This window comes from Diplotaxodon limnothrissa, linkage group LG19 (assembly GCF_057381915.1).
Source record: "Diplotaxodon limnothrissa isolate DT_005_m linkage group LG19, D_limnothrissa_male_GT1.1, whole genome shotgun sequence".
Lineage (NCBI taxonomy): Eukaryota > Metazoa > Chordata > Actinopteri > Cichliformes > Cichlidae > Diplotaxodon > Diplotaxodon limnothrissa.
This window is the reverse complement of record NC_140614.1, coordinates 32,813,832-32,839,515: the sequence shown is the minus strand read 5'-3', so window position 1 is coordinate 32,839,515 and position 25,684 is coordinate 32,813,832. Positions and strand designations below refer to the sequence as shown.

The following is a 25,684-nucleotide window of genomic DNA, read 5'->3' as shown; positions in this document are numbered from 1 at the left end:
CAACCAGTTTTTTGTAGGATCATCTATGTTAAAATTCATGGACATATTCTAAAACTTTAGAAATGATATATCGTGTGATGAAAAAGAATATTCCAATTTGTATTTTAAGGATGTTTCATCTAAGAGATGGAAAATATGATTTGAGGGGGTCTTATAAGTTTGAAATGCCTAAAGTGTGAACCAATGTTAAGTATGTGTGTCAGTTTTGGGAGTGAAATTATGGAACGGACTTAATGATGAACTGAAGATGTGTTTTTCTTTGTCATTCTTCAGGAAGATTTTAAAAATTAGTATTATACAAGGTTATAGAAATTTGGTTTGTTAACTTTTTTTTGTGTTGATTTAATTTATTGATTTATCATTGATTTCTTTTCAAACTGTTATACAACTTATTTATCAATGCTATTTATTTTCTTGGTTAAGGATTTGATTATTTCTATGGGGGTGAGGGATAGGATAAGTATAAGCCATAAGGCTTCAGCCTATTCCTTTTTCGGTTTCTGTTTGAGTACTTTTGTGTAAAATTAGAATCTGTTGTTGTTGACTGAAATAAAAATTTCAATTCCAAGTAAGACAGTGGGCACACTTGCATGGACCTCTTATTGTATCTGAAGTTGAACTGCAGGCCCGCACAGCCAGTAAAGTTCAAACAGAGTTACCTCACTGCATATGTATTAACTCCTTCTGCTCTCGATTTATGTAATGAACAGGAACTGCTGTGACAATGCAGAAGTTTAATCTTTTAACCTGCTTACGTTTTGTTGTCCCATCAGCATAAAAAACTGCAAATATTTCAAAAACAGTTACTACCAGCCAGCCACTTTTAAAAGGCTTGGCTCGGGATTGTTCCCGGAGAAATCAACTTCAGCAAGTTCAACCAACTATTTCCAAGTATGGCAGGCAGAGTAGGGAGCTGCGTGCTCAGCTGCATGCACCTGAATCTCTCCTCTGCACTCTGCTTTGAGGTCTGGCACAGGCGCCGCCGTCTTACATAATGCTCTGAGATCACTCGCCAAACGTTTAATGGTGTAACACATATTTGTTGACAACAGTTTACTTTACTTTACTTTGCACGCCAGTTAGCTTAACAGCTTTCCCCAAATACCTATTCATGTGTGATTTAGTAATGATGCACTGGTATGCAGAATGTTATCGCATTTTTGCTAAAAATCTAAAATGCTGCCAAACCATGACACTGACATCTAGGCAGATTAATATCTCTCTGGAAATCAGCATTTACACAAACAGCCTGGACGCAGTTGGCTCCTGTGTTTCTTCTGGTTTTTCCTCTCTGTTAGATCAAACATGGCTGCTCACCCTGGAGACGGAGATGAACGGCTTGCCAAGTTGTCTAATGCTGGCAGGCTGAGTAAACGGTGTCTCCGGAACTTTGTGTTAGCCGCAGCATTTCAATAAGCGCCCATCATCCTCTCTCTTTTACTCTTCATAATTCAGACCTCCACTGCAGCTAAGCCAGTCTTCCGGGACCTCTCTTGCACCCATGCTGCCCGTATGACGCTTTGAATATGGGCCGCAGAGACAATTGCGCTCAAGCCTCCAGCAGATGCATTGTCCTGCACACTAGCATGATGAAAACCTCACGTAGTTAAAACATCAGCACTCACACATGTGACAGCCTGTGGACATCTGTCTTCTAGGAAATGTTGGACGCTCATCCAGCTGAATATCGGTGACGCTTGTTGTGCGTCCCTAAGAACTAGGCTTTAGACGGTCAGTGAAATTATCAAAATCTGTTTGGCTCTGATTAAAGTGTTATGCTTAATTTCCAGCTCCAGTTTTTTGCAGGAATAAATGCCCACCAACACTGACAGTGAGGAAGAGAGCAGCTTCAGGGAGAAAGGAAAAGATGTAGGTATGACACACAGATAGGCAGGAGATGAAAATTGTCCGCTGCAATCGTCCAGAAACTGTGCACAACACCTTGGTAGCTTGTGTGCTCTAGGAAAACTATTGAGTGATGAATAAAGCACCGGGCATGCCGCACATCTATGCACCGATATGAACTTCAGGTAGTTACTCCTATGGATTTGCCAGCTACATCATTTATTGTCATTTGCAGAAGTTTTCATCCAATTGTCCAATTCTGGGCTGAGCTTGGGCCCATCCCAGCTGTTGTAGGGCAAGATGCCTCCCTGGACAGATCATCAGTCAGGCCAACACACAGAAATAGCTCATGGGCAATTTCAGTATCACTAATTAACCTAACCCGTGTTTTTGGATTGCAGGAGGAAGCATGCAAACTCCACACAGAAAGGCCCTCTGCTAGATTTGAACCCAGCACCTTAGGCATCTTAGGCAACAGTGCTAAACACCACACCACGGTGCTGATGAAAGGGCGCGAAACCAAAAAGTGAAAAAATACTGCTTGTCTAAGACCAAGTAGCATTCCTAAAAATGTCAAAATGTTGATTTAAAATAAGCTTTCTGTTGATTGTGCAGTGCACATTTTTCAGCCAATAATTACCATCGAAATTGGCACCGCACATAGGCTGTGTGAAATTGTCATTTAGGATAACAGGAACTGAAATATAACATCTCACACTGTTAACAAGCCTGCACGTTCCAAGCGCAGAGCGTTCCAAGTCTTATTAGAGCTATGTATTTCCAGTGTAGTGGTCGGCTCCAGGAAACCGTTTGCTCTTTCAGTGAGTGGGGAGACTCTGACACGCAATCAAAGCCCACTACAAAAAAGGGAATGTAAAAACAACTGAAAATGAATCCCTATGAACACAAATAGCGTGTTGCTAAATTGTTTTGGTCTGGCATTAAGCATTGCCAAAAAGCAGGCTTGAAGTGGGATGGCATGAAAGCCGGGGATGGAGGGGGGGGCTCCACAACAGCAGCAGCAGCAAAGAGATGAATTCTGGGTAGCTTGTTTGACACGGGACGATGTGACATGTTTTTATTTTTATTTTTTTTCAGTGGGATGGTTAAAATATTATTTCAACGAGTTAGACTTTCTCATGTAGACACCATAAAACCCCAGATCATGGTAAATGGACTGGTACTTACATAACACTTCTTAACACAAACTGAGCACTCAAAGCACCTTTTTACTACAAGCCTCACTCACCTAATCACACACACACATTTATACAAGGCACTTGTCTAACATTGACACTCGGGGACACTCGGGGTTCAGTATCTTGACCTCCTTATCGGTTGATGACCCTTGCCCCAAAATGATGACAGCACAAGGCTCATTGCTCCTTCCTCATTCACCTTAAATCATAATTACAGAAATATTTTTTCTGATTCTTCCATTATATTCTAATCTATTCTCTCAGGTTTAGCATCATTATGTAATATTACACACTCACTCTGGATTCTGTAGCTACAGGACCTTTATGTTTGACAGATTAGTCCATCTTCGAACAGTAGGACCTGGAGTCCATTCTTTTCCACATTAAGTGCTGTGTAGAGAATGTGACAGTGACTAAAACCATCTGGGTTTTTCCTAAACGAAAACCTTGGATGACAAATAAAGTACAGGTGCTGATCAGAACTGAGTCATCAGGCTGAGGGACAGTTCTCAGCACTGCCATGGCCACCCTGAGGAGGGCCATCAAACAGGCCAAGTAGGCCTACAGGAGGAGGATATAGCCCTTTTCCATTAGTACCTACTTGGATCGACTCAACTTGGATAGAATGGTTTTCCATCACAAAACAGTACTGTGAGTGGCTGTCGTCATAGCAACACGTCCAAGCATCCCGTGATGTAATTAATATGTGATACGAACAACAAAGGTCGACTTCGAGGCAGGAATATGCCCGCTGCTCGCATTTTGTCAGGTCAGACAGGGCGTTGTTTTGTAGCCATTTCTGTCATTTCCAGGTTTCAAAAATGGTGGTTTTGATCTTTGTGAACGAGACGCTCTCATGATTCATCAAGTGACACTACTGACCAGCCAATCTGCAGCCAATGCAGTCTGATGATGTCAAATCTTAGTACCTGTTTGGATTGCTTGGAACTGGTACCAGGTACGATGACCTAATGGAAACCGTGAAAACTGTGGCGAACCTTACCGAGTTGATCTGAGTAGGTACTAATGGAAAAGGGGCTATAGAGAGCTTACTGTCCACCCCCCTCCCTCGACCCGCGCCAGTTTGCTTACAGGGCAAATCGGTCCACGGTGGATGCCCTCAACATCACCCTTCACAGAGAGCTGAGCCATCTGGAGAACAGGAAGAGCTATATGAGGATGATGTTTGTGGACTACAGTTCAGCATTTAACACCATAATTCCAGAAATCCTCACCACCAAACTGGACCTCCATCACATCCCCCCTGCAGGGCTGCACTCTCAGACCCCTACTGTACAGCCTGCACACCTATGACTTCAGACCAACCCACCTAACCAAAGTCTCTGTGAAGTATTCTGCTGACATCACTGTTAAGACAGCGTACAGAGCAGAGGTAGAGAACTTGTCCTACTGATGCTCAGAAATTAACCTGAAGCTGAACATCCTGAACTTGAGGAGGTGTAGACAGAGCCAACCCTCACTCATTATAAATGGTGAACAGCTGGATTGTGTCTCCACCTCCAGGTTTCTGGCACCCACATTTCCACCAATCTCACCTGAACCCACAACAACAACGCCCTGGTAAAGGAGGGGACTTCCTCTGTGTCCTGAGGAAGAATAACCTGGACCAGAAGCTGCTGCTACATGCAGCAAGTCTTTTCTTTGCACTACTTCCAAGCACTTTACAACTTTTTCCAATTTTTTATTTTTTCCCTACACAGTTAGTGTGGAGCACCCACAACTTCATTGTATATGTACAATGACAATGAAGGGCTATTCTATTCTTATTCTATTCTATTGTATTCTATTCAGATGATTGCTGAGACATGCTGGCACAGGCTAATGATGTTGATTTTGTGTTACACAACATACAGCCAGCAGTCTCTGCCTACTTGTATTTATTCCTGCGTTGGGGCTGAAATAAATGGAAATCTTAACGCTATAACATGGAGGGATTTTAGAATTTGTGGCAATGGACTGGAGCCTTTTCTTTCCCCCGTTTTCCTTTCCAATATGACAAAGTAAGTCCTAAGTACATTTCTGAGTTTGATGTTGAAGAACTTGACGTTCGTGCACAGTGCCTCACACTCTGTCCAAAACCTTTGAGCCAAAGATCTCTTTGCCAGGGTCCAAAGTCTTGTGAACAGCCTCTCTGTGGTGTGTAGGTGTCCGCATCAAATTTCCCCCTTTTCACTGCGGTTATTGCAATTGTGGGTGCCTGTCACAATCACGTCGTCCGTCATGAATTCAAGAAAAGGTTAAGTATGCTTCATATTATAATAAGTTCACTTAAAGAAAAATTTTGACATTTTAAGTGATTCATTTATTTGCTTTGTGGTTGAGATTTAAGTGGGGCAGCCTTTGCTCTCTGGAAACAGAAATTCAGCTAACTTTAGTTTTCTCATATGTTTTCAGCAGAACCAGGCATGGGGTCACCTTATCCAGCCATAACTCTGAGCTACATCATAAAGGAAAGTTTGAAGCCTAATCTTAAAAGTAGAGAGAGTGTTTTTCTCCCCATCAGAGTTTGGTGGATTTTGTTTGTTTCCTTTCCATTTTGATTGTCTGTCCCATCCATCTTTGGTTTGATTTCCATGTAGTTTCCAAGTTTGAACAGTTTTTCTGCTCGTCCACTTGTGGTTTTCTGTGTTTATGCCCTGTGTTTGCTGCCAGCTCCAGTGCCAAGGTTCCTCATCCCTACTTTGGTTGTCTTGTGGTACACCTCACTGAGTTCTGTGTTTTCTTGGACTCCTTGCCTCCCTGCCACTTTGCCCTGCATTTGGGTAATCCTTTGAACTCTAACATGTCACTTTTTTACAAATCTTCTGCATTTGCAGTAACACTCTGTGTCTCTCCGAGCACAGGCAAGAGTCTGATTGGTATCATATATGTTACTAGAAAGTGTTTTGATTGTAGATTAGACAGCATTTGGAGACCTGGAGATTTAACCTACCACTGGCTTATTATACCTCTGCTAATTAAAACTTTAAGGTTAAATATAATTTAAACAGGCAACCTTTATGAAAATCTAAACCCTACAAGGTTGTAATGAAAGGGGAAATTATGTTTAGAGAGCTAAAACATTTTTGTTCCATGCTGTAACACGTTCATTTCTTCTGTAAATTTGGGAGTTTTAATATTTACTTACTTGTGATGCGAGCTTTAAGTGGCCATTAAAAGAACTGCAGTTTTTTGGCACCTATGCACTGGTGCTTTGCCAAGATGTGGCGAAAATATGCCTCATCCCGGCTGCTTTATCTCTTTTCTTTACCCACAGACAACATTAAGCAACATAAAGATCTGTTTAAGAAAAAATCTTTATAGTAAAAAATCTTCAGAGTGAGTTTAAGCCAACAAAAGAAAGACAGTTCAAGTGAATAACAGTGATCAAGACACCAAAGTGCCGTAACAATAGCAGTCAATGTGGGTTCTGTTCTGGTGCCTAACTCAAGGAATAACCCAGTGTTGTGTCTACACATGACAGACAATTGAGCAAAGAACCAGTTTTAAATTAGATCCTTAGGTACATTTTACAGGCAGACGGTGACAAAAACTCCTAATTTGTTTCCCTTTCTTTAGTTGAATCTAAAAAAAAAGGATTTTGACAGGCAAAAAATTGTATTTTTGCAACAAGAAGGTGATTCCCAAAAAACTGAAAACTTGGCAAATGTCAGCATCGTGTGCAAAAGACAGGAAAAGAAATACCCCCCAAAGACCTGACACAGGACCTGAGAGACGCATCTGGCTCTTCAGCGGACCATTTACTGTTAAAAAAGGGTCTCAGTGGAAGGGTGGCTGTCAAGAAGCCATTCTTAAGGAGGGGAAACGGGGAGAAAAGGCTGAGGTGTGCCAAATTACACAAGAACTGGACTGAAAATCAGTGAGAGAGCGATGCATGTTTTTGGTTCAAATCATCATCGGTTTGTACACAGAAGGTCAGGGCAGAGGTGCTGCAAATTACAAGAAATCTGCCTAAGAGAGTTCAGGCTGTGTTGAAGAATAAAGGTGGTCTGACCAAATATTGACGTTCAAGCTCATTAAACTGCACAAACTCTGTTTTTGCCTTATGTGCTGTATTTGTTTGCTCATGTTTAAAAAAACTGCAAGTATTTCCTATTTTCTTAACAAAATATAAAGAAAGGGGGGGGGGGGGGCTTGAAGCTTTGCACAGTTCAGATATACAACAGTTACTTCCTGATCCCACCGTCCCTGTTGCCATGGTGCGAGAAAATACACTCCACACGCGAGAGAGTGAGACAGATTGTGTTTAGTTTTAGTTTCCTTTTCCTACATTAATTCCTACTAATCCCATCTATTCTGCTAAATTAATCAAAGTCATGTCTTTTTAAACTACTTTCAAGAAGCTCTCATGTGCGCCCCTTTTTTATTTACTCTCAGTTCTTCCACCCACTCGTGTATGGGATATCTCTCTGCCGAGCGTTTCCAAAGCTTTTGTGTTACTTGAAAAAATACACAAAGCAATAATCTGATTTATTTCCTCCGTTTTCAAAAACAAATCAGATATGCGTGCTCCTCAGGGGGAGCTTTTTGTGCCTCTTGAAGAAGTTCCAGTCTGGGTTGCAAAACAGTTCTCCAGTGGTTTGTTATTGTAGAAGGAGACACCGCTATCTCTGACACTGCACAAGATTGATGGCCTCTTGAAGGCGCTGGACCTACAGGAAAGTACCAGAAACTTTCTCAGTGGGTCTGAGGAGAATGGCTTTATCGGGAGACAAATGAGGTCATGAGCTATTTGCAGGAGACATACTATAATAATCTAATATGCTTTCTAGGTTTGGCAAACCTAACCTAACCCCAATAACTGCATGTCTTTGGACTGTGGGAGGAAGCCGGAGGACCTGAACAAAATCCTCGCAGAAATCGGAAGAACATGCAAAGTCCACGCAGAGAGGCCCCGGCCAAAAGGTGGGGTTAAACCCAGTCGAATGGTCTTGCTGGTAATGTGATAAATATGTGATATAAAATGAAAGCTTTTATGAAAATCAACCTAAACAAAACAACAATCAGAAGAGCAAAAAGAGGTCAGTGACAACAAACAGATCCTAGTCTTGAGTGTATGAAACTTACTTCTGGAGCCTACATTGAGGAGCAAAACTTGAAGACTTGAGCATGAGCAACCAGAAGTTCTTCAGCATTCCTTCAGCAGCCTAGCAGAGTGCTAGTTTGTTCAGGCTTCTGTTTGGGAGCGATAAAAAAACACATCAGGTTTTCCAACAGAAGTCTCTCCAAATTTGTGAGCTAATGAGGACTGTATTTCCCAGGCATTAGGCCACATATTTTGAGTAATTTCCTCATCTGGTTTACCCAGCATCATAGTTCTCATTCAGTGATGTGATGCCATGTAAGAGTTCTGTTTAATATTACTCACCACCTTCCACCGTCACCTGGAGGAAGTTTTGCAACATCAGCCTCCAGGTCAGCATGTCTCGATGATGGAACACTGCAGACTACTTCTCCACCACACTCTCATCCACACCCACAGGGGTTTTTTGGCAGTCAGTTTAGCCATTTAACATAAAAACCTAAACCTTAGAAGGCAGCGTCGCTCAGTTTCCACACGTAACAAAACTGACCACTTAAATCCACTTAACGTGAGTGACCGTGTCAGAGCGTGATGTAAACTCCCATCCATGAACAAAAACCACATGCTTTGCTGTGTCTCACGCTCTTCCACTTCCTGAAAATAATAATTGTTTATTATATGAAAAGAAATGCGCCAAATGGAACTGCTCATTGTGTTATTTTATATCAAAGACCTTTCGCTTCGCCACTGTTCCAAAACATAATCCCAGCACAGAGAAAACAACAAGAACTAGCTGTTCCACCCTATAATAATGAGTTGGGTAATTGTTTATAGAAAGGGGGTCACTTGACATGTCTTTATGATGGTTGCATGAGGCTGTAGCCCAAAACATAGGGAAGGGTCGCTAGCTGTTAAACTCTGTCAGCAATGTGTTAAGATGCAGAGACTACAGCAGGATCCCAAAGTTTAAGGTGGCACGGCTTGATTATAATGTTAACCAGACCATAATTATAAGTCCTGCTCAGTGTTTATGCCTATGACATAATTCCAAAGAGCGTTCAAAGGAGAGGAAACGCTGAACATCAAACAAAAATCCTCTGGTGGATGTGACACTGGCTCGAAATGCAAATTGCAGCTCTTTTCTTGTTTTCAGGAGACAAATCGATTCACAATGAGAGTCGTTTAAAAGATGGAGCACCAGTTTAGAAAGAAATCAGGATTATTAATGTGGCAGGCGGCCTGTGCGCTTTCATGGAGTGGAGGAAATTTGGTGTAAATCTGTCACAAATACACCACGGTTAATAGAAATAGCACAGCTCAGTGTTTGAGCAGGGTCGTGAGTTTCTGGGACATCTTCAGAGGAGGTGGAGGTAGGACACATCAAAGTATTTAGTTTAGTTGGAAAGAAATGTGCATGCAAAAGCCAGGATGTTATATCACGTGATAGGATATGAATATGTGGGAAATGCCTTTGATTACTTTACTCCTTGGAAATGCTACCTTTGTCACTTTTGATTTATAGTTTGTAGTTGTTGTTTGTTTGTTTTTTATCCCAGAGACTTATTTGTTCTTGTTATTGAAAGAAAAATATTTGCTTGGTTACTTTATTCGATTTTTTTTTTGCCCTTGCTGCAGAATGATAAATGCTCTCTTCACATTTTTTAATACTTTGGGTTAGCTCCGACTACCACGCAGAGAATTACAGTCACAGTGCTTGTTTGCCACTTTTTGGATGCAGAGTGTATCTGTGGTCAGTGCGCTGGTGTTGAGGGCGGCTGAATAGGAAAGATTGGCTAAACAAGAACATGAGTCTTTTCCTAGTCAATGCTTAAACACAATGTTCCGCTGTGTTCCTGCGGATTTTTTTTTCTTCTGGAGAATGGGATGTGGTCTATTCCAAGTAATACTACCTCACCATGTCATCTACCAAACAGTGACTGCACTTTGCATGTCAAAACCCTCGCAGTGTGGAGGGGCGTTTTTGGATGGAGCCCTGAGCTGTGGGAGGTCACTCTGTGGCTCTCTGTGTACGTGCAGAATGTGAATAACCTCAGAGCTGAACAACTATCCGCCTGTACGCGTTTTCTTTTTTTTTTTGTTTTCCTTCAAGGAGTGAAACTCGTCAGGTTCGAGGGCTGCGGGGTGTGCGCGGAGCGGGTGACTCAGGGTGAAAGGGAGGCTTTCAGCTGGACACATTTCATGGATGTTTTGGGAAGCAGTGATGGAAACAGGGGAGGTCAGGCAGCCCATTCCTTCCTCTGGGGTCCTTGCGGTGTCAGAGCAAAAAACAGAAGAAGGAGAGCTTGCAACAGTACAGAATGTCTTCAGCCTCGTCTGATTTTAACCCAAGTGGAAACAAGTTCAGCCACACTTCTTCTCCTGCAGGTAGACTCGAGACCATTGACTGAGGCCAGTGCTCCCATGAGACATCCCAAGGGAGATAAAAAAAAAGGAATGAAAATTATAAGCTGCTACCCACACTTAGACTAATATTTACAAACTATACTTACAGCAAGAGTAAATGTTGAACATGGGGGCGGTTCTGGTTTTCCCAAAAATAAGCCAGTCAGTCTGGAGGGAGGGAGGAATTCAGGAGGGGATGCTGAATGTGTTGGAACTGATACAAAACTTGCGTAGTTGCTGCTTTAAATCCCACGACAGTACAAGTGACATACAGGTGCTGATATAAACACAGGTGGGTCTGATCCTAAAGAACGGCAGTAAACAGTGCTCGCTGTTTATTTGATGAAAATAGGAAATAACTAATAATCAGCAAAAACAGATACTTTATTGGACACTTATATATGACACAACTCGGTTGGGAGCATTTTATCGTTGAAGATGGCTTGAAACGAGCAAATAAGAAACGAGCCTGTGTAGTTAGAGCACTATATATGCAGTGTAAGTACAGACTTCTTAGAAGGGATCGGGCTTGCTTCCACTAAACCAAAAGTGTCTTTTTTCACCTATGATGTCAGCCTAATAAATGAAAAGCATCTCAGTCTATTTGCTTAAAAAAAGAAGAAGAAGAAGAAGAAGAAGAAAGAAAAACTAGTCGCACACTAGTCAAAAGTACGGCGCGATCCAGGTTAAATATTGATGAGGGCAGCTTGTGGCTGCTTACTGTTGCCTGTACAAATTTACTGAGTCACTGCCTGCATGTTAAGTTTATACAACAAGGCATGCAGGGCCCATATTAATCTTTCACCACAACACTGAGCCTAGACATCAGCTTCTATTATTATCTCTTTGACCTCTCTGGCCCCTGTGATACCTAGCACTCCTCTCCGATACACCCCAAAGAATCAGAAATCAGTAGGAAATGTTTATTGTACATTAAAGGCACTGTAGAACACAGACTGGATCATGTTGATTATGACAGCATTATGTTGCAATTCAAAAGAGTCTGGCTTATTATTCAGACAGTAGCGTGGTATGCACACATGTGGTATATTGTGTGTACAGAAGAAAACAGCATGAGGAACAATGAAATCAATGGCTTTTATACATTACATGAGTACTTATCAGAATACATCAGCACTATATGTGATTTATGAGCGCACAAATGCACATGGCTTGCATTCTGGATTTGTAATAACTTCGATCATTCAGTACATACAAAGATAAATAGTTCTCTGGGTGAATAACTGTTCAAATGAGACCACACAACGGGCATGTCAGCGAAAAAAAAACAGTCTAGAGGGAAATTTCTTTTTCACCACCAGTTTATATTGCAATTCAGCGTGACTCCCACTAAATACCCTCATATAAATACCAATACGTACTTAAGATTTATTATGGTATGTGGTTTTTGAGGAGCCCACATCAAAGTTGTCATTATATCTTGTTCCATATTTAGGCCTTCTTGTCTAAGTCGCAGTTTTTCAGAACTGAAGGGCAAAACTGCATTTGAGTTCGCATTTTGCTCCCAATGCCAATTTCAGACTTCTCTTTAAAAAAGCACGTCAGCCGTTGCAAATATTTTTGCATTTGTGTGAACCGATAGCTTTTGCTTTAGTCACAAATATATTCTTTGTCATCTTAAAAGGGTGCACAATCTATTTGATGCAGACACAACTCCTCTTTAAGGGTGCATACTTTACATAGCAATGCTCCCTTTTATTTTCAGAACCCATTCTCACACATCTTTTCACTGGCCTTTCAGTGATTCTCCCCTGAGTTTGGCAGTGATCTTGTAATTTAAAGGCTTCAGTGTTAAGCCATAGGAAGAGTTTAAAGAGAAGTCCTCATTTGGGCATTTTTCAAAGCTGCACTGGTGCAGAAGAATCGCAAAGAACACAAATATCTCAACTTTGGCTATCTGGTCCCCAATGCATCTTCTCTTCCCTGCTGAGAAGATCATCACATTGTTTGTGAAGTCTTTGTTTAGGGAGCCGTTTTCATCAATGAAGCGCGAGGGGTCAAAGATATGTGGGTCTTTCCACATCAGGGGGTCGTGATTGACGGACCACTGATTAATGAATACCACTGTGTCCTTGGGGATGGTGAGACCGCTGACAGTGACGTCTGAGGTTGTGGAGTGGGGGATGGTGACAGGAACAAAGCTGGTGTACCGCATGGTCTCATATATGAAGGCGTCCAGGTAAGCGAGGTGTTGTCTGTCCTCGACAGATGGCAGCCGGTTTCGCCCCACCACGTTGTCAATGAGTTCATGGAGTGTGGTTTGAATTTCAGGGTGTTTGGCCAACAGAAGGACAATCCAGTGAAGAGCAGTGGAGACGGTATCCAGACCTGCACCAATCAAGTCTGCCACAGTCGCCTCTGTGTAGCCTACAGTGAGCTCCTCGCCTTTCTCTGACTCATTAAGGACACCAATGATGGCATCGCTTATGTCCCTGGTCACCTCTGGATCAAAGGTCTCCCTATGCTTCTCCACTTTGTTCTTGATGAATGCAAAGAAGTCCTGATTCAAGCTTTTGAAATTTCTGAAGACAGTGCGGACTGGATTAGGGAAAGACTGAAGCCAGGGCATCACGTCAACCAAGCTGCCAGCCCCTACTGTCTGTCCAAACTTATCCACCTTGTGCAACAAGGCTCTAAACTCCATATCATCATGTCCGTAACGCTTCCCAAAGCACAAGGCACAAATCACATTAGCAGCAGCAACTGTCAACTCTTGAGCCGGGTTGAAATATTGGCCCTGAGCACTGAGCTTGAGGAAACTCTCAACTAGCTCTGTGGCTTCAGCCACAATCTGCTGCTCAAAGGCTTTCTTGGTCTGACTGTTGGCAGATGAGAAAGCTCTGATTGTAGATTGAGCAATTTTCCTGTGCATCTTCCACTGTTTGCTGTAATTTGTAAAAGTCATGCTTTTCCCCCCGGAAACGAATTGAAAAGATACAAAGTTGGGTCTACCTGCAAACTCTGTGCTGTGCTGTATCAGGGCCTGACGAATAACCTGGCCTCCATTCAGGACCACAACGTCACTGCAGCCCAGTCGTATCTGATACACTTCACCATACTTTTTCGCTAGTTTCGTGAAGGTGATGTGAGGCATCTGGCCCAGCTGCAAGGCATTGCCCACCACAGGCCATGCGAACGGTCCCGGCAGTCTTCTCCTGAGCTTGAGGTTCTTGACCCAGAGACAGGCTTCCAAACAGAAGAGGAAAACAAATGATACGACCAGAGCAGGCTGTACCTGTCCGCTCCATTCTCTGATGATGCTGCTGCTGCTCTTCACACCAAACTCTGCATCTGTTTGAGCCATTGCTGTTCTATCATCCACTGCATCTAATAAAGATTTCACTCAAAATTGAAAACAATTTCCTCTTTTTCTGGTCTTTAATATATTGAAATATTTGAGTGGAGAAAAAAAGTAGAGGGTTGCCTCTCAGGTGATTGAGAGTAGCTCGATCAGGTTGAGTAGTTAGCAGTGTAGCAGTGCGTCTTCAGACGACCACTTAAGAGGAATGCAGATTCAAGCCTTAACACTTCGCTTATATGTATCTCTGCGGTGGGAGGGTTCAGCGGCTCAGGTTTTTTATTATCTCTCCCCTCCCATTTTGACCTTAGTCCTATTCCCACTCAGGACTGCTTCCAGCAGCGTCCCTTGTAGGATGATGTTGGAAAAGGAGAGCAGCTACTTAATTGACAATGTTGCCACAAAGCACAGAATTACTGTTTTTGCGGCCAAAATGTACAAGAGAATGGCACATAATTAAAAAATAAACAACTTTCACATACCATGTGTGGCCAAAAATGAATGACCACAAAATATCGAAAATGAATTTATCGTTGTGAGAGTTTATTCAAGGAGGTATGTATTGTAATATATAAGACGAGGAGTTCGATATTTTCAGTTTCCTTTGTTCTTTTCACTTTCCTACAACTTTCTGAGACCATTTTAAACATGACTTGGTTTTGGCTATTTACAGCAAAGCTGTTAATTACAACCATGCAGTTTTCCTCTGGGATACCATCATGAAAGCTAGAGGTTTCAAACTCCAAACACTGAACCAGCACAATTTATTATGCTCTATAAAATATATAGACAATGTTATTGTTGGCATAATAGACCTTTATGCAAAGCTCTCTGAGATAATGTCACTCTTAGGCTTGTGGTTGCATCAAAATAGTCTGAAACAGAATGCAAACAGCTGTAAATCTGCTTATGTGGGTGCTTGTGCAACAAGGAGATTCCAAAAAAAAGCATCAGTTTGGGTTTTATTGATATCCAACCACAATTCAAATATTCCATATTGCTCTATTTATGGAAAAAAAACAAAGCGTCATGCTGCTGATATCATTAACAGGGGCTAAAAATCCTTTGAAACTGAGATATACACCTTCATTAGTGAGCAGTGTTAAGATAAGTTATTTAGCATAACTTTCAAGACTAAATAAAAATACAGATTGAGCTTTGAAAATTCACTTTTATTCATTTCAGATACAGCTTATTTTTGCATTACATAGAGCCTCTGCAGGTCTTGAATGAAACATTATCACAAAAACAACACCTTAACAGCCTACTCGTGTTTATTTCATTTTTATCTTTGCCCCGATGCAGATAGAGAAACACATCCCTTGGGCATCGCAACATCGATTCCTGAATACAGTGGCTTTAAGAGAGTGCAGTGACATCCATGTAGCTTTGTAAAAGTTACTGTAAACAAACATGTCTATGCAAATTTGCTGCACATGTGTTTCATTGTACTGGGGAGACATGCATTTGGCATGGGTAGTGCTGGAGTGCTTGTACAGTAAAAAGTTAAATCTGGGTCCATGAAGTTTGTGAAGTTCATTCTCCACTGCAGCATCACTTCTTCATCCTTTGAAAAAGGGATGTACGCTTCTTGATGAAAGACTCCGGCTCGGCTGCCCAGCTTCATAAACATGCCATTTTTGTCTCCTTTGATCAACACACTCTGTTTATTTTGTTCTTTCTGTGAGTACAGTAGATAGTCAAACAGCTTAAATTTAAATTCCTGAAAAAACAAAATTATATATACATATATATATATATATAAACATTTTTATGTGACTTTGTGTGGCAATGGTTAAATACATCTATTTTACATATTACAAGTTACAACAATAAGTCAGCTAGTGACTTGATGACATTCACAAGCATTCAATACAGTTATAATAGTTTAAACTGACTTTGAAAGGTTTAGCTAATTTTTCCACTCACATGCTTAATAGGCATAAGACAAACGCACGGCCCAGAAATATGTACAAAAATGATCAAGTATAGTGTGAAACAAACATCTATTACCTTTACACTGTATCACAAGAGTCCACAAGCATGCTTTTTGACCTTTTGCAGCTAACGATACATCTTTAAAATCATGTCCTCAGCCCTGCACTGACAATAATTCAAATACAGAACATGTTACAATATGAATTAAATATCACTGTTAAATATGATAATCATACAACCATACTATTTAGTGCAGGTATATGGATAGCCTACTCTCATCTAAATGTCACAGGTGGGAAAGTATTTGCTGGAGTCTCAGTATTTGGGGGCAAGCTGTTCATGCTGGGGAAACTAAGCCAAGCAGCTTTCCTCTCAGCTTGGTGCTGACACGGAATGGAAGGGGCTTCAGTGCGAGCCCATAAGAGCAGTCGAGAGTGACGGGCTCAGAGGGGTTGCTCTCAAAACTGCACTGGTGTAGCAGGACTGCTGTAAATATAAATACCTCTACCTTTGCGATCTGGTTACCGATGCAGCGTCTTTTTCCTGTTGAAAAAATCATCACGCTGTTGGCTTTGTCTTTGTCGAGGGCCCCGCTTTCGTCGAGGAAGCGTGAGGGGTCGAACATGTGATGGTCCTTCCACTTCAGAGGGTCGTGGTTGACGGACCACTGATTGACGAACACCACCGTGTCTTTGGGGATGTGGAGCCCTTCGATGGTGACGTCTGAGGTTGTGGAGTGTGGGATGGTGAGGGGGACGAAGCTGATGAAGCGCATGGTCTCATAGATGAAGGCGTCCAGGTACGCCAGGCTGCTTCTGTCTTCAATCGATGGGAGTCTGTCTCGGCCGACTACTTTGTCTATGAGCTCCTGCAGTTTGGCTTGTATGTCTGGGTATTTGACCAGGAGGAGGACAATCCACTGCATGAAAGTTGAAACTGTGTCTTGACCTGCTCCAATCAGATCTGTGACTGTTGCCTCAACAAACTCTTTGGTCAGCCTGCTGTCTTCTCCGTGCTCAATCACACTGATGATGGCATCGCTCATGTCCCTCGTCACCTGAGGATTGAAGGACTCTCTGTGTTGCATCACTTTGTCTTTCACAAAACCAAAAAACTCTTCATTGATGTTCTTGAAGTTTTCATAGACACTACGGACTGGGTTAGGGAAGGACTGAAGCCAGGGCATGACATCTACCAAGCTACCAGCACCCACTGTCTCCCCAAACTTGTCCATTCTTTTTAGCAAGGTCCTGAACTCTAGGTCATCGTGTCCATACCTCCTCCCAAAGCAGAGAGCACACATGATGTTAGCAGAAGCTACTGTAAATTCATGAACAAGATCAGAATACCGTCCATCAGTGCTCTGACGCAATAATGCCTGCACCAGCTCCATGGCCTCGGCTGTAACGTGCTGCTCAAAGGCTTTTTTGGTCTGACTGTTTGCAGAGGAAAATGCTCTGAGGCTGGACTGTGCAACTTTCTTGTGTGCTTTCCACTGTTTGCTGTAATTAGTAAATGTCAAACTCCTGCCTCCCGAGATCATCTGGAAAGAGAGAAAGTTCGGTCTGCCTGCAAACTCGGTGCTGTGCTGTATCAGAGCCTGGCGGATTGCTCTCTCTCCATTCAAAACCACAACATCACTGCAGCCCAGCCGGATCTGGTACACGTTGCCATATTTTTTGGCCAGCCTGGCGAAGGTGATGTGAGGCATCTGGCCCAGCTGCATTGCATTGCCGACCACGGGCCAGGCGAAAGGTCCCGGCAGTCTTCTCTTCAGCCTGAGGTTCCTGACCCAGAGGCAGGCTTCCACACAGAAGAGGAAAACAAAGGTGGCAACCAGAGCAGGATGGACCTGTCCGCTCCATTCTCTGATGATGCTGCTGCTGCTCTTCACACCAAACTCAGGGTCCAGTGCCATTGTGACAAGCTTCCTGCACACTTGCTTCTCAAAAATGATTTAAAAAATAGTTTCAAAGTTAGTAGAGCTGCTGACTATGTGGGGAAAATATAAATCACTTATATATCCATAGCATCTAAAAAAAATAATATTTTAGATGTTACTGAAATGACAGTGAGGTCATTTTGATAATGAACAAAGTTTTTTTTCTCCCTCAGAGTCTTTTCATCAAGATCAGGCTTAAGTGCCTGATTTTTTGCTTCACTCCAGTGTCTTATATGTTTTGCAGTTGGTGGGCAGGGCTCGGGATAACTTTCATACTCCTCCCATTGTGGTAGCCCCGCAGACCCCGCTATATTTTCTCTCCGCTTGCCGGTTGCTGTTGGAGGCGCGCACTTGAGAGAGCCGAGGGACACCGTGAGCGAGCAGCGTGAACGACCGCCTACGGAGGAGAGGGGAAAAAAAGACGTAGCAACTGGTGACCGATTAACTAGGACAGTTTGTTTAACTGTCCTAGTTAGTGGGAGAACTTGCATAGTTTGCACATTTTGAAGTGCGTCTTTTGTGTGTGTGCGCTTTTTTCTTTCTTTCTTTCTTTTCTTCTTTTTTTTTTACATTATTTCTTTTTTTAAGGCTCAGCGGGGAAAATTTGGCTTTTAAAAAGGTGTTTGCATTCGGTTTACGAATTATGCAAAAATATATTCGGGGGAAAATGATTTTCATACTTTCACGTGTATCTATTTTCATGCTTGAGAATTTGCGAGAAACAAGCGCAGCTTTTTGGGAAAGTTGCAGCTGCTGAGTTCAACCTGATGTAATCTCTGTGCACTAACTTGTATTTAATGTAAGGCTCAGCCTAACTGTAAGAACCAATGTTGTGACTTTAATAGTTTATTCTTTTTTCCGGGAAGTCCTTTGAGTTTTTTGTATAACAAAGAAACGTTGTGCACCACTCTGAAGCGCATCTTTCACAGCTTCTTTTTTTTCAAGTCTTTATACAGCTTTATTGCAGAAATGTGTGTCTGTTTTTTTTACAGTGACTCTTAACATTATAAAAACTTGCATTAAAATACTCATCATATATGTCATTTGCATTGTGTTAATTAGTGAGAAAGAAAGAAATATCACACAGAATATTAGATAAAACATTACAAGGTTTCTTATTTCTTCCATTATTCGTCTTAGCACCGCAAAGAGGTAGATTAGTTAGACTGAATCTTTACACAACAATCTTGCACAATAATTCAGCGTGGACAAAGCCATGAAATATTCATACTTGGGTTTCCTACAACAGCTTGTTTTCTCCAACACACAAACTGCGCTTCTGCATGAGACAGCGGGTTACATCATAGCACAGGAAACTTCAGGTGCCCCCCCCCCAGTGATTGCAAAAGCAAATGCGAGGCTACTTCATTGTCGCAGTCCACCTTTATTCTCTTCTCTCCCTTTTAAGTAGGAAAGAGAAGCTCCGCACTTTCCCGTGGGTTTTCTCTTTAGATCGAGTTGCATTATTGGACAATCATATTCCCGTTAATTATTTTATTATAGCATCATGTGGTTATTTCCCAAAGCAAAACATTTTCCTCAAGCTGTGTGGAAGATTAAAAAAAATGTGTTTCTTGTTTTCCCACCAGCTGTTAAGTTTATTTTTGCAGGAGGTAATGACCCTCATTAAAGGTACTAAAACATTTCCAAAGTAAGTCACTAAGTGAGAGGGACAGAAACTTTGCTACCCCACAGGCGCACTCTGTCTTTATCAACAGGACAGGAGCAGAGGAGTGTGGGTGGTAGAGAATGACAGCAGATGCTGAAAATATTTTTTAAGAGGGAAAAGATAATATGTTACTCTACAGATAGATCATACAAGAAACATTTCTTATTGGTCAAATTTATTATTATTATTATTATTATTAAAAACATTTTTTAAAAAGTTCATTTCACCACAAAGTTTATCTCACAGATTATGTGACAGCACCTACAAAGTAAACCAGTCACTGCTCTGACCCATACACATTATTTTTATTGTCACCCATTTCCATACTAACCATATCTCCACAGACTGTAGTGCATAACACTCTGATTACATAAACACATAAAAACAGAAGTTCTTATGTGCACAGCATATTTAAATTATGAGTGCAAACACAAAGGTAACAATAAAAGTCAGTGAAGTGTTTCATGCGTCGTTCTTTCATGATAATGGACCTTTGAGAGCCTTTTGCAGATGTCGAGCGTTTTTGGAGCTCTGCCTGAGAGCTGTTTGTCTTGAGAAATGTGGTGTGGCTGAGCACCAAATCCTCTAGAATGATTTCTTGGTTAACCAGAGACATTGCAATGTCTTCAAAATACTGCCTGCATTAGGGGATGACTGTTTCTTCTCTGTTCCTATAAGGGCGGAATCCCCCCTCACCTCCACCAACACCACCGACACCCCTACCTCCTCCTCCTCCTCCACCTCCCTGAGTCTGGTCCTCATATGTGGCCACTCGCATCCCCATAATGCTAATTAGAGCCAGGTTTGTGGCTGACGAAGGGGAGGGGGTGCTTGGGTGGCAGGATGGTGGAGGGGGGTCTAGTTTGCGTGCATGTGTACGGGAGGTGCAGATGACTGGGTCTGCGGGAGAGGGGTGTCATGTGTGCATTTTGCGTGTGGTTGCCGTGTTTGCTTGTGATTGCTCCTTGTAACCTGGCTGTGAAAGGTTGGCCCTGACCCTGTGTTGACTCTGGCTGAGGGGGTGGATTAGTCGGAGGGAGGTTTGGGGTGGAGGCAGGGATGGGGTCTATGTGCCGCTGCATGTCATGTGCTGGCGGGTGGGTGCTTTCTGTGTGGAGACAGGACCAATGGTAGGCCAGGCTGCCTCGTCTCTGGAGCTAATCATTGTTTACTAGTCTCATTTCCACTTTTCAGTGAGCTACTGTCACGCACAGCACCGACAGGGAGGAAGGAAGAGGGAAGGGGGTAGGGGGCTTGGTGAGGTGGTGAGGCAGGGAGGAGAGGAAAGTCAGCGGTCCAACAGGCAGTTGGGGAGCTGGTGGAACTTAGGAAAAGGGAAGGGGAGAGTGAATACAGCACTTGAGAGAACAAAAGTGAGCCAAGACTAAAAAAAAAAAAGTGGTTAGAAGCAACCAAGACAAATCAGCAAACAAACCAACAAAAACATCTTCTGGGCTAGCTCCATCTCCGGGAGCCGCGAGGTAACCACCGGACGTTGCTAGTTGGGATGGTGAAGTTTGAAATGACAGTGTTTTCTGCTGCCAGACCACAATATGAGGAAAGAGACACTGGGAAAAATTGTCACTGTCTGACCCAATTGCTGTCTTAGTGAAAAGACCTGACGAATGACAAGCACCCCTTTTTTGTCCATACCAGACAAACAGAGATAGCCTGTTTCAGACTCATTTTCTCTTCTGGAAAGACTGTTTGGATCAGATGAAGGTGCTGTTTGTTCAGAGTGTCTAGGGAGCAGGAGACAATTACCTGTGGTATTCTCGCATGGGTAAAAAATATCATTATTTGAACTCTGTTCCAGACAGCTGACGGGGTAAAGACTGTTTAATGGCTTATTGTGTTGTCACATATCTCCACTGGGTAGTGTGTATTTATTGATTCTCAGTGCTACCCAATTCTTGTTCATGTATACCAGTCAGGCATAATATTATGACCACCTGCCTAACATTATGTTGGTCCCTCTTTTGCTGCCAGTCCTGACTCACTGAGGCATGGACTCCACTAGACCCCTGAAGGTGTGCTGTGGTATCTGGCACCAAGATGTTTGCAAAAGATCCTTTAAATCCTGTAATGTGCAAGGTGGAGCCACTGTGGATTGGATTTGTTTTTACACCACATCCCACAGATGCTCAATTGTATTGAGATCTGGGGATTTGGTGGTCAAATCAACACCTCAAACTTGTTGTGCCCTTCAAACCTTTCCTGAACCCGTTTTGTTTTGTGGCGGGGTGCATTATCCCGCCGAAAGAGGCCACAGCCATCAGGAAATATCATTTCCATCAAAGAGTGTTCATGGTCTGCAATAATGCTTAGCAACAAAGCATCACACTGCCACCACTGGCTGGCCTTCTTCCTATAGTACATCCTGGTGCCAGGTGTTCCACAGGTAAGCGATGCACGTCCATCCGGACATCCACATGATGTGAAAGAAAAGGAGAATCATCCGACCAGGTCACCTGCTTCCATTACCCCATGGTTCAGTTCTGATGGTCACATGCACATTGTTGGCACCTTTGGCAGTGGACAGGGCATGGGCACCCTGACTAGTCTTTGCCTATGCAGCCCCATAAGAAAATAAATTGCAATGCAATGTGTATTCTAAAAATGTTCTGTTGGGACCAGCATCAACTTTTCCATTAACTTTTTCTGAGCTACAGTAGCTGGTCAGTTTGATTAGACCAGCCTTCACTCCCTATGTGTCTCTGGTTCACAACAATCCCTTCCTTGGATCCTTTTGATAGATGCTCGTCTAGCCATCTCAGTTTGGTCCTTGCCAAACTCGCTCAGATCCTCACACTTACCCATTTCTTCTGCTTCTAACACTTCCTGCTTCTTTGAGAACAAAATGTTCACTTGCTCCCTAATCTATCCCACCCACCACACTGATTTGCACTTTCACTTCATATATATTGTACATTACTAATTTATGTTTCTTATGTAAAAAATAATTGTCTTTTTTACTTTTCACATTTCTGAAACAATGAATGAAACAAAGGTGTTGTCACCAGAAGCCCCGCCCCCTGGGAAGGGATGCTGGAGGGATGCTATTTTTTCCCTCTGGAAAATTTCTGTGGTCTGGAGTTCTACACTTTACATGTGTAGATGTTTTTTGTTTGTATTTTTATATAGGATGGTTGTCCAGCTGGTTATGTAAGGCAAATGTAAGGCTTCAGTTAGCTAACATTAACTGTCTGCAAATGATAAGACAACAAAATCAGCAGTAATGAAGTATAGTGTGAGCTAAGTTTGATTTAATGTTTTATTTTTCTGTGTACATTAGCAAGGTAACAAAGTTGTATCACTGTCTGTAGTAAGCGGAGTAGTAAGATTTAGTTCACATGTTTTTTTGTTGCAAATCTTTACTGTTGGTTTGGCTGCTCTGTTAGAAGTGTGTGACCAGTTACATTACCAGCACAAAGCCATAGCCACTGTAAAAGTGCATACTAACACATTGATGTAGCTACTATAATATGCCATGTACACACTGAGCTGCAGTGATTAAGAAAGTCATCGTGGTTTGGTGCATGGATTTAACCTTCCTTTTATTTTGTGGGCTTGTAAAAGACACATAACAAAAACATTTGGAAAGCTGTTATACTAAAATTTTGACCTGTTCAAATGGCAGGCAGTTCACAGGGGCTGTGGCTATGTGCTGGAAACGTTACTTCTCTCACAAGAGAAAGTCACTCACTTCTTACAAAAATGTGATAGTAACTATGCTGTAAGTCAGTTTCACAAATACAAATATGTAACATATGCATGTGTTTAATTGAAAATTTAGTTAACCATTATTTTAAGAGAAATCTGTGTAAATATAAGTACCATTAAAAGGTCAAAGGTTTGATGAGTGCTTTCCTTTGACTGATCTGCGTAGGATCTTCGTATTTGGTGAGTATACCTCAGACGTCTTCACACTTTTCTTTAAAGTCATTTGCATTTACATTAAAACATTTTGATGAGCTGCCTGAATAAAAGAATTTTGGTCAAAAACTGAATTTTATGCAAACGCTTAATCTATTAATTCATAACTATCTGTAGTTCTAGTATCTGTATTAGTTCCCTTTGCTGATGCTTTTTTTTTTAATGTAATAGCATCTATACACGTGCATAAGTGTGCACGTGAGCCTGAAAGTCACATCCAAGTATGCCAGTGTATTTAATTCTAATGAAGAATTCAGCTATAAACTACACCAATAAGCATTTTCGACTCCACTCCCCCCCCCCCCCCCCCCCCCTAAATATAATACAAGAAAAAGGAAAATAATGCGTCAAAGGAAAGTTCAAGAAAGTTTTCTAGCGTGTTGCCAAAAGTCCCAGAGTTGATCTGTTATTAATAAAATAACTTATTAGGATAACGGGCATGTTGTAATTCACCTTACTTCTAATTTTTTTGTTCTATAAATCTCCTCTCTTAACTGTGAGCAGGCTGCGTGATAGATTTTCTCCTAATGTGGCACCCACCGACAGGAGCCATGTATTATGTACAGTATAAGGATTTTTGTTTCTAATCCTGTTGAGTTTTTGCGTGCTAGGAGAGCGGAGCGGGGATGAGCTTGCGTGCCATGCCGACCTGGCATGCGCGGAGCTAGTTCACTGAACTACGGCTTCCCCGGGGAGCGGGGAGAGGAGGGGAGGGTGATGCGAGGCTGCGCTGGGAGATTAAAATGAGACGAGGGAGAAAGCACCGGTAGAAATGGCTTCCAGATTACCCCGACTCGGCGTAGATAGCCAGCAGACAGTTTGTTATGCAAGTCTTAAAGAAAGGGGCATGCCACTGTCCAGAAATAATTTTTTTCGAATAGTATAGACTACAGAAAGATTAAATGGAACAAGAAAATTGGAATGTGGCAAGGTAGGGATATTAGTCCAATTTGGCCTATACAGCTTAAAATAATTGCCAGTCGGAAGCTGTGGTACTGTCTTTTGCACCTTTGTCTCAGTCATCAGTTTAGCTTTGTACAGTGAAAATTAAGGGAGACATAATTGTTAAGCTCAAGAAAACTTTTGCAAAATCTTGCTCAACTACAATTTAATTTTATACTAAGATCCCATCCCTTAGGCCAGCGGTCCCCAACCTTTTTTGCGCCACGGACCGGTTTTGTGTCCGACAATATTTTCACGGACCGGCCTTTTACGGTGTCGCGGATTAATATAACAAAACAAAACCAGTACCAAAAAAGAAGATTTATTGATAACACACAGGAAAAGACCAACGGGAACCGAGTTAATGATAAAAACGATAAAAAACCCCGAAAAATAATTTTCACACCCGAGCCTCAACTGTCTCGGCCCGGTACCAAACGACTCACGGCAAGGGTGTTTAGGACGCTGCCTTAGGCTATGTGCTGACTTTATAGTTTTATCACAGGATTTAAATTTAAATCTAAAATGAAGGATTTCCATGTATTTTAAAAAATGACTTTAATCATAAGATAAGATAACCGGGTTTTATCTGTCATCCAGGAAACATTAAAATTAATCTCAACATGAATAAAAGATGAAGAAGATGGGCGGCATTACTATTAATACAAAAATCTGACATTTTATTCACTGGGACTGTACCAGTGAAACACCCCCTCCCCTTCTCCCCTTTATATTTTATATATTTTTAATATAAAATCTAAGATTTTATATACACTTAAGATTATTTATCATGTTTTAAGTGCTGGGATAATACCCAAAGCATTAGTATAACACATAACAGAACTGCCTTTACCACAGCTTCAGTGAAATACTGCTCATTGAATGACAATCATTACTTGCCAGAATTTTATTTTATTTTTTTCACATTTTTGTTCTTTTTACTGACTCTGCAGCACATGGAAGGCTTTAAAATATCATCTTTGGGGCCCTTCCAAAGACAGTCTGAGCAGAAATCCACCTTGAAAAATAAATTACTTGCACATGGAGAAATTCCTTGAAACGCTTGAAAACTACAAGACAACACCTGCTGATTGTTTTCTAAAGATGGCTCAGGGATGTGAGGAGAATCCTGCTGAAGTTAATTTGGCAGAGTAAATATTTATTTTAAAAAAAAGAATCAGAAGTATGTTTTCCTTTTTTATTTCGTAATTAGGCGGAAAACAAAAGAAGATGTTCTTAACAAAGACGGACAGATTTTGGCATTCCTCGGACGTATATAGAACTTACCAGAGGTTTGGACAAATTGGCTGATGGGTTAAAAGTAGCAGGAGACAGACTGAGACCTCAAGCTTCAGCTCGTGTAGGTGTGATTATGTTTTCCCAGGTTGAAAATCCAAGCCAACATATTTGGAAGCTACTGGGTTTATTTTTCCAGATCTTTTACAGT

At 41.9% G+C, this 25,684-nt stretch overlaps 1 protein-coding gene and 1 pseudogene across 1 annotated transcript; both read right to left on the bottom strand.

Annotated features, from left to right (window-relative positions):
* Positions 1-11,174: 11,174 nt before the first annotated feature.
* Positions 11,175-14,003, bottom strand: LOC146612621 (cytochrome P450 1B1 pseudogene; annotated as a pseudogene).
* A 1,769-nt stretch (positions 14,004-15,772) lies between these two features.
* cyp1c1 (cytochrome P450, family 1, subfamily C, polypeptide 1) lies at positions 15,773-17,866 on the bottom strand. The gene has a single exon (XM_085343615.1). It carries the CDS (start codon positions 17,664-17,666, stop codon positions 16,086-16,088), a length of 1,581 nt encoding a protein of 526 aa, XP_085199741.1. The 5' UTR covers positions 17,667-17,866; the 3' UTR covers positions 15,773-16,085.
* Between the last annotated feature and the right edge of the window lie 7,818 nt (positions 17,867-25,684).